A 9,059-nucleotide genomic window follows, 5' to 3' on the forward strand; every position below is an offset into this window, starting at 1 on the left:
GGGGGGGAGATCTTCCCAGCGTGCTGATCCTTTGTTTCTTCTCTACAGTTCTCTGAAATTGTCATCAGTAGTTGATCGGCTGGGGTCCATTGCTCGGGACCCTGACTGATCAGCTGAGCCGGCGCATGCTGTCAGCGCTGCAAATACACAGGTTGGAGCGGAAGCAGCAGTAGTCTCTCTGCCGACCTTTGTGCAGTGGCCGGTGCTTGTAACTGCAGACACGGCTCATTGAAATCAATGCGAGCCCTGCCCGCAGTTGCAGGGGTCGGAGCAGAAACTTCTGCTTCCACTCCAACCTCTGTATCTGCGGCGCTGACAGCATGCGTCCGCTCAGCTGATTGGCCGGGGTCCTGAGCGACAGACCCCAACCGATCAACTATTGATGACCTATCCATGTGCGACTTTCTTGCGAAGTGGTGGGGGGTCCCCGCATTCGGACCCCTTCAGATCAGATAGTTATAACTTCTGCATGTGACAATCCTTGTTGCATAGAAAACCAGTCCTTACCATCGTGGTCTTTGTGGGAGTTTACTGGGCGCCCCAATTGCTGCTCTCCATCTTCTGCTGCAGTGGGAACGGGGGTCTTTTATGGGCGCTGCCAGCTCGTTGAGACACTTGGTCTCATGTGCAAACACTTAGTGTCGTCCTTCGTGTTGACTCTGACATTGTCCGGGGGGTCCTGACGGCCTCCTCACTGTTAGGGTCCTGACTTTTTCTTCCATGTCATGATTGGCGGCTGATACTAACTCCGGCTGGTACTTGGTGATACTCTCCCAATACCAAGCCTCTGTTTTTCTTCCACAGGTGGCTGCTGGTGGAGGTGGTGCTGCCATAACCCCCCTCCACACACGCAGGTGGGTATCAGTCATGTCTGCTGACGTCCTTCTCCCCCTTATTTATCTGCCTATGAAAACCAGCTTATTTCCTGAAGCCGCCTTCGCTCCTGACTGCGTCCAATCCCGGGAAACGTACGAACGTTTTACAGTCGCTGACCAAACTTTGTACCTACATTGCTGCAGCGAAGGGGATTGACCATCTGGTGTGATATCAGCCACATATGGCATCTTTTTCACTTGAAGTCAACTGAATCAACGCTTTCTTATTTACGCTGCGGGACGTCAGCAGGAGTCAAAGAGGTCAAATTGCTCTTTCAGTACTAAAGAGTAACTGCTCTTTTTACAAACTATTGACATGTCAGAGAGACATGTTTTAAAAGTTTTGATCAGTGGGGGTCCTGCTGCCGAGTCCCCCCTCCCCCGCTGCAATAGCTGCTTTTTGGCTCCTCCTGACAGTTGAAGACGGCTGCATAGAGGAAATGGATCCCTCGATGAGGAAGAGCGGTCTACTGGTCTAAGGCACACAACACCAATGTCCAGGATGGACCCTTGTAACTGTCACTACTGTCAGTCTAGCATTTGTAGACCTTTTGGGGAAGGGGATCATTCTGGCACCCAGTAATAAGCAGCAGGGGTCTCCGCTGTATCATCACAATGGACCTATAAGTTCTGTACCGCAGCGCCTGTTGCCCTTTTTCACATTTTTGAGGCTTGCTGTATGTCGTATTGCTGCTCCGAGCATTTCGTATTTAGGGGAGGGGGTATTAGAGGAGTGCAGCTTATATGGACGTCTCTCAGCATTATGCACTGACCTGAATCCTTGAACCTTTCCTCTTGCAGATGAGTATGACGCGTACATCATCGTATCCTTCGTGAACGCCACCCTGGTACTCTCTATCGGTGAGACTGTAGAAGAAGTGACAGATTCTGGGTTTCTTGGAACGACCCCGACCTTGTCCTGTTCTCTCTTGGGGGAAGATGCCTTAGTGCAGGTAGGTTCTGATGACCTCGCTAGTAAGAGAATATGGGACACTGCAGGACACGGAGTATCCTACCAAAAGTAACCAGACACCTGAGCAACAATGAAAAGTAGTATTTATTTCCATGTGGTAATACGTATTGGGGCTCCTTTGGCCCTGATAACAGTGGATTCTCTCCGTGGTATACGGTCTACTAACATCTGATACACTTCAGCTGGTATTTCCCTCTATCCATCCAGGAAATGTCTAGCAAGTTCTCTCAAAGAAGATGGATGCAGTTCATATTACCTGATCTGACATTCCAGTTCGGCCCAGAGATGTTTAGTTCGGGACTTTGTGCAGCCAGTCCAACGGTGGAACATCCATATCCTCACACCAACGTAAAGGGTTTGTAACAAGGCGCCTTGTCTTGTTGAGTGTTGCCACATTGTCGGCAACACCTTATTGTCTAGAATGACAGGGTACACCTCTGTGTTCATAGTTCTTGTCATTACACCCAACGGACCGAGTCCATGCCACATAAAACCTCCTCAGACTAAAATTAATCTTCCACCGTACTCTGGCAATAAGTGTTCCCCAGGCGTCCTCCACACCCAGGTACCTCCATGTGGTATGAAGTTGAGAACTTTCTTCGATTGCTTAATTTGTCCAATGACAATGCTCCTTACGCTCTTGTAGATGAGCTAATGCTTCTTTGAGTTAGCTCGCCAGATGTTTGCTGGTTGAATGGAGGGAAATACCAGCTGAACTGTATCAGACGTTAATAGAAAGTATGGCACGGAGAGTATTCAATGTCATTAGGGCCAAAGGAGCCCCATTAAGTATTAACATGCGGAGATAAATACTTGTGATTCTTGTTGAGGTGTCCAATTACTTTGGGTAGGATAATCTATATGGATAATGTATTATTTTTTTTTTTTTTGTAATTTGCCAGACTCTTTGATGTAGATCTGAACAACCCATAACAAGCTCTTCTTCTCTAGGTCTATCCTGATGGAATCCGACACATTCGAGCAGACAAGAGAGTCAATGAGTGGAAGACCCCTGGGAAGAAGATGATAGTGAAGTGTGCGGTGAACCAGCGACAGGTTGTGATCGCTCTGTCGGGTGGCGAGCTAGTATACTTTGAGATGGACCCTGTAAGTTGTTGCTCACTTTACCTCAGTTTGCGTGATCTTGAATAAGCGCCTCACCAGTTCTTCATGTCTCCCCCAGTCAGGACAGCTAAATGAGTACACGGAGAGGAAGGAGATGTCTGCAGATGTGGTGTGTATGAGCCTGGCCAATGTCCCTCCAGGAGAGCAGCGGTCGCGGTTCCTGGCTGTTGGGCTGGTGGACAATACTGTCAGAATCATCTCTCTGGACCCATCGGTAAGTCTCTGCTTGTCTTGCTGGTTTTCTTGCTAGAAGATCTGAATCCGGAGACAATAAGATTCATTGTAGTAATTATGCGCATCTTCATATAATTCTCTTCTTCCTCCTGGCAGGACTGTCTGCAGCCGCTCAGTATGCAGGCTCTTCCCGCACAGCCGGAGGCGCTGTGCATCGTGGAGATGGGAGGTGCAGAAAGGCAGGATGAGCTCGGGGAGAGGGGCTCCATTGGTTTTCTCTATTTGAACATTGGACTTCAGGTAAGAGGTGGCTTTGAGTGTCACTTTTGTCATCTGTTTACTGTAACGCCCCCTTATTTCCTTGTTTCTGACTCGATCTTTCTACAGAACGGTGTGCTGCTCAGAACAGTGCTGGATCCGGTAACGGGCGACCTGTCTGATACCAGGACTCGCTATCTAGGTTCCCGTCCAGTCAAGTTGTTTCGTGTGAGGATGCAAGGTCAAGAGGCTGTAAGTGCAAGACTCCACCTATAGGGGGACAGGGAGCCGGTGTTATACGGTGCATATAGGGATAGAGATCTGTGAGGTATGAAATGTTCAACTTCTGTTCTTAGGTCCTCGCCATGTCCAGTCGTTCGTGGCTTAGCTATTCCTACCAGTCTCGTTTCCACCTCACTCCCCTCTCATATGAGACTCTGGAGTATGCATCCGGCTTCGCATCAGAGCAGTGTCCGGAGGGCATTGTCGCCATCTCCACCAACACACTGAGGTTAGTAAACGCTGCATCGTTATCCGTAATGGTGCTGGAGGACGGGAGACTTGCAGGCTAGTAAAATGTCTCGCTCTCAATTTTTACCCCCCTGGCAGAATTTTGGCTCTGGAGAAGTTGGGTGCGGTATTTAACCAGGTGGCTTTCCCCCTCCAGTACACGCCACGAAAGTTTGTGATCCATCCTGAAAGTAACAATCTGATTGTCATTGAGACAGACCACAATGCTTACACGGAGGCCACCAAGGCTCAGCGCAAGCAGCAGATGGCAGAGGTAAGCTGCGGGCAGGACCCAGTAATGGATGGCTGCACATATGTAGGTCGTAGCTGCATGTCCTCAGATTGCTGGGTGTAAAACGCATGGTAATCCCTTATTCCAATGGGTTGTAGGAAATGGTAGAAGCTGCAGGTGAAGATGAGCGAGAGCTGGCTGCTGAGATGGCAGCTGCCTTCCTCAACGAGAACCTGCCAGAATCCATCTTTGGAGCGCCAAAAGCTGGAAATGGTCAGTGGGCGTCTGTTATCCGGGTGATGAATCCCATCCAGGGGAACACTCTGGACCTGGTACAGTTGGAGCAGAATGAGGCTGCCTTCAGGTGAGTTGGAGTTGACTTCTCTGTTCCTGGATGGGGCACTTGTGCTTCTGTATGACGATCATTACTTGTCATTCCCTTGCAGCGTGGCAGTGTGCCGCTTCAGTAACACTGGAGATGACTGGTATGTCTTGGTCGGTGTTGCCAAAGACCTTATCCTGAACCCCCGCTCTGTGGCCGGAGGACTGGTTTATACTTATAAGCTGGTGAACAACGGAGAGAAGCTGGAGTTTGTGCACAAGGTTTGTACAGGTATCTTGTGTCGGGCATCTGCTCCAGGTTACAGTCAGTGAGTAATTGTGTGCGTTCATCCGCAGACCCCTGTCGAGGAGGTCCCGGCTGCAATTGCTCCTTTTCAAGGTCGGGCCCTGATAGGAGTAGGAAAACTACTGAGAATTTATGATCTGGGAAAGAAGAAGCTGTTGAGGAAATGTGAAAACAAGGTGCGTTGTGCGCGACTTCTCCGTGTAAAGCGCTGCTCATCAGCTCTTAGATGGTCAATAACTGATCTGTTCACTTCTCAGCACATCGCAAACTTCATAGTGGGCATCCAGACCATCGGCCAGCGTGTCATTGTGTCTGACGTACAGGAGAGCTTCATGTGGGTGCGCTACAAGCGCAACGAAAACCAGTTGATCATATTCGCCGATGACACGTATCCTCGCTGGGTCACCAATGCTTGTCTGCTGGACTACGAAACTGTTGCTGGAGCCGACAAATTTGGAAACATCTGCGTGGTGAGTTGCGAGCTGCATCTGCGGAGATAAGGCTTGAGCTGGATAGTCATAAACTGTCATCCTTGTAGAAGTCCAGCAGTGACGGTACTGTGACACACATGGGGCAGATTCTTCTAGTGTTGGTGCCTTCAGTGCACATAAAGCTTCTTTCCAGAACTTAAAGCTTCTTTCCAGAACTTAAAGGGGTCATCCGGGTAGTTTAAATACTCGTGGGCCCTTGTTGTGTCGCACCAGCCACATCCATCTGACACCCAATAAGGAGTCGTGTGGTATTGTGGTCCTCTGTGATGTCATAGGTGAGGGACCTGCTGTTGGGTCATTTTAATAACTAAGTAAGCCCTTCTTCTATCACTGCATTGTCTGTGATAGAAAGAGGGGCTTGCTTTGTCCTTCTAATGAGCCAGACCCTTACCTATGACGTCACCGACACTGGAGGACCGCGGTACCACATGACTCCTTGTTGGAACTCAGCCAGAAGTGGCTGGTCCAACTCGGCAAGTGCCAATATTTAAAATCCCCAGCTAGCCCCTTAAGTGTCTCTCCTACATCTTTTGGCAGGTCCGTCTCCCTCCAAATATAAATGATGATGTCGATGAAGACCCAACTGGTAACAAGGCTTTATGGGACAGGGGGCTGCTGAACGGAGCCTCTCAGAAGGTGAGCTATATCTGGACGCTGCTGCAGAGCCTCTTGTATTTGTGAATCCTGCTCTTACTGATTCTGTATCCTGCAGGCAGAGGTGATCGTGAACTACCACGTAGGAGAGACTGTGCTGTCGCTACAGAAGACGACGCTCATCCCTGGAGGCTCCGAGTCTCTGGTCTATACTACCTTATCCGGCGGCATTGGCATCCTTGTCCCATTTACTTCCCATGAGGTACGGATGTGTCAGTATCTTCTTATTCTATGGCTGCTGTAGGCTGCACAGTGCATGCTCGGGCAGGTAGAGCCGTCTCCATTCCAGAGACGTGGCCTGCACGAGCTATAAATGTGGAGGTCATGTTATAGGGTCCTGGATGGAATTGGGGTATTCCTGTTGCCCCTGCAGCTGACTGTTCACTGATTTGTGAATACTTTATGGGGTCTGCAGTCACTGATGGATTCTTCCCCTCTCCTGTCCACAGGATCATGATTTCTTTCAGCACGTAGAGATGCACCTGCGCTCCGAGCATCCCCCCATCTGTGGCCGAGACCACCTCAGCTTCCGCTCCTATTACTTCCCTGTTAAGGTAGGTCATTCCCTTCTGAACCTCTTACTGCATCTGGGTGTAGGTGTCCATCCAGGTAGCTGCCCTCGGGCAGACATCTAGGCTGCTAGCTAAAGACGATTGATCCACGGCGTGACCCACCCTTTCCTATGCCCCTTGTTACCAAACAGTACTGGACCCTTTTAAAGGGGTATTCCGGTCACAGACTAACATCTTAAGATCTAATGTACATCATCCCGATAAGTCATTCTGTGAGGGTCTCGCTGTACCCGGTCTGACGACTTTCTTTATTCTCTATCATGTTATCCTCCTGAAAAATATCTCCATTTCCTCCCTGGTCCGTAACGTCCGAATATCCTGTGAGCAGTGCATGATGGGAGGACGGTGTGGGAGCGCTGCGCTGTACAGCTCATGTGTAGTTCATGCCGGAAGCTCCGTCTATCTGCTACAGCGCTGGCGGGGAGACAGGTTCTATGCATGCTGGGAGTTGTAGGCAACAATCTGCTTTTACGGCAGCAGTGATGTATGTAAACACAGCGGCAGATCGGCGGCTCCACGTGATGATGAAGAGGAGGGTCCAGAGCGCCACCTAAAAGGTTCAGGCCGCCGCTACTTAGCTGAACCGCCTAGATTTTAGAATTTCCATGTTGTGCAAGGAAAACCCCTTTAAGAGGGAAGTATGTTGCTCCGTTCTGTCTGTTAACTAGGAGAGGTGACACATGACTGCAGATCTGACTGGCCTGTCTGTAGTCTGCAAATAAGGGAGATGGAATAATACCTCTGCAGCGCCACCTACTGGAAGGCAGCATTCCTTCAAGCCAAAGTTAGACTCTTTATACAAGACTTGTAACAATGACTGGGAATTAAAAGCAAAGCCAGACTCCATGTACAGACAGCTGTTTCAGGGTGTTTGCCCCTCATCAGTGTACAGTAGGAGTCTGGCTTTGCTAGCGAGAGGCCTGGGATGGGGGTCAGGAACGCTATCTTTTCTCCTTAGGGAGAGCACCTAGACGGTGAGTGAGGAGACTCAAAAGGTCATTTATGCTCCTCTGGGTATTATTCCTTCTCCCTTATTTGCATATTACCCAGAGTAGCATGAATGGCCTTTTGCGTCTCCTCACTCACCATCTAGGTGCTCTCCCTAAGGAGAAAAGATAGTGTTTGTGGTCTGTAACCAGGAAGACACAAATCTGCATAGGAAGCCTGATAAGGCGGTTTGCTATTGTGCAGCTGTTTGTGCTGCGATATGGCTGTTAGAAAACGAATAGGTCGCAGACCAGCTGCAATCACATGCGACGTACGTTGTCTATGTTGCAACCTGCGCCCAAAATTCAGGCAGCTTGGATTTTCTGCAACACTTTCTGCAGTTACATTAGTTCACAACACGACCCCATTGACAATTCTTACACGCAGCTCTGCGCCCGTCACGTGTTGGCGCCCAGCCTTATGCCATCTAACCTTGTGCCTGTCTGCGCTTCATTCTTCAGAACGTGATCGATGGAGACTTATGTGAACAATTCAACTCCATGGAGCCGAACAAGCAGAAGAGCGTGGCGGAGGAGCTGGACAGGACGCCGCCCGAAGTCTCCAAGAAGCTGGAGGACATCCGAACACGATACGCCTTCTAATGCGTGTGTGACCGCACCCCCAAGTCTAGCCATCCAATCAGCATCTGCGTAGTGATGGACCCTGAGACTGGACACACGGACGCATCCCGTATATGTGGCACTGGCAGCTTCATCTCGCCTGACCAGTGACGTCCATCTCGTTTTAACCTCCACATTCACCCTCCTTCCTGCCTCGGCCGATTTTGTACATAGGTTTTTGTAAAATGATTTTTTTTTTAATGGCCTGTTGGCAGAATGTTTGAGCCCAGAGGCGGGCACAATAAACGCGGTTTTCTATTTGGTTTGTCCAAGTTTCTTGTGTTGCAGCGAAGCGCACCTTGTGCTCCGCTAGGTCTGCGCTTTGCTGGACACTTCCTACCATTATTTAGGAGACTGTTACTTTGGCGATTGCCCGCTTTCTTGTGCAGCGGCCGCGGGTTTATGGAAGGGCAGCAGCGTGTGATGAAATACTGCATATGTAAATACTCGTCTCCTGTTATTTACGAGCCGGAACCTTAAGTCGCCTCTTTATGGTGATCACATGACCTCTATACACGTCTGCAGGAGGGAGATGTTTACCTCAGGACTCCGTTAAATATATTCTTGTTGTCCGCTGAGGGATGCCAGCGTGTGGGTCGCCCATAGATGGGCATTGTGTGCAGCCGCCGTACCTTCACCCCGCCTCCTTGCAGCACAGGAACGTTGCTTTGTTGTCGTGTCGCCTCTTCTGCAGACGGTTCTAGTCATTTGATTTCTTAGTTGTGGGTTCCTAGGAGAGATGAGCGACATCCACTATGGCTGTCATCAGTGCGCCGAGGGGTTCTCACCCAGCTTTCCCAGGCGCCTGCACTGCTGATCTACCTAGTTTATTACGGTGGCATTGAAGGCAGTCTGTCATCAGGCAGTTTATTAAAGGGGTTTTACCAGATTGCAGGTATACCCCCTCCCCGCCCCAAATCTCAGGATAGGGAACATGGTGCTGATCAGTGGGGGGGGGGG

General features: G+C 49.9%; 1 protein-coding gene across 2 annotated transcripts in view; it reads left to right on the plus strand.

Moving 5' to 3' along the window:
• SF3B3 (splicing factor 3b subunit 3) overlaps window positions 1-8,357 on the plus strand; it is a 16,883-nt gene extending 8,526 nt beyond the window's left edge. For both annotated transcript variants that reach the window (XM_066583801.1, XM_066583800.1), the window contains exons 12-26: window positions 1,677-1,828; window positions 2,800-2,955; window positions 3,032-3,187; window positions 3,304-3,447; window positions 3,535-3,657; window positions 3,762-3,916; window positions 4,015-4,189; window positions 4,306-4,511; window positions 4,594-4,750; window positions 4,826-4,951; window positions 5,033-5,245; window positions 5,804-5,902; window positions 5,979-6,122; window positions 6,370-6,474; window positions 7,941-8,357. In XM_066583801.1, the coding sequence (XP_066439898.1) occupies window positions 1,677-1,828; window positions 2,800-2,955; window positions 3,032-3,187; window positions 3,304-3,447; window positions 3,535-3,657; window positions 3,762-3,916; window positions 4,015-4,189; window positions 4,306-4,511; window positions 4,594-4,750; window positions 4,826-4,951; window positions 5,033-5,245; window positions 5,804-5,902; window positions 5,979-6,122; window positions 6,370-6,474; window positions 7,941-8,081 (2,252 nt within the window). In that variant the 3' untranslated portion in view covers window positions 8,082-8,357. The remainder of the gene's footprint in view (window positions 1-1,676; window positions 1,829-2,799; window positions 2,956-3,031; window positions 3,188-3,303; window positions 3,448-3,534; window positions 3,658-3,761; window positions 3,917-4,014; window positions 4,190-4,305; window positions 4,512-4,593; window positions 4,751-4,825; window positions 4,952-5,032; window positions 5,246-5,803; window positions 5,903-5,978; window positions 6,123-6,369; window positions 6,475-7,940) is intronic.
• The last annotated feature ends 702 nt before the right edge of the window (window positions 8,358-9,059 follow it).

This window comes from Eleutherodactylus coqui, chromosome 11 (genome assembly GCF_035609145.1).
Source record: "Eleutherodactylus coqui strain aEleCoq1 chromosome 11, aEleCoq1.hap1, whole genome shotgun sequence".
Taxonomy (NCBI): domain Eukaryota; kingdom Metazoa; phylum Chordata; class Amphibia; order Anura; family Eleutherodactylidae; genus Eleutherodactylus; species Eleutherodactylus coqui.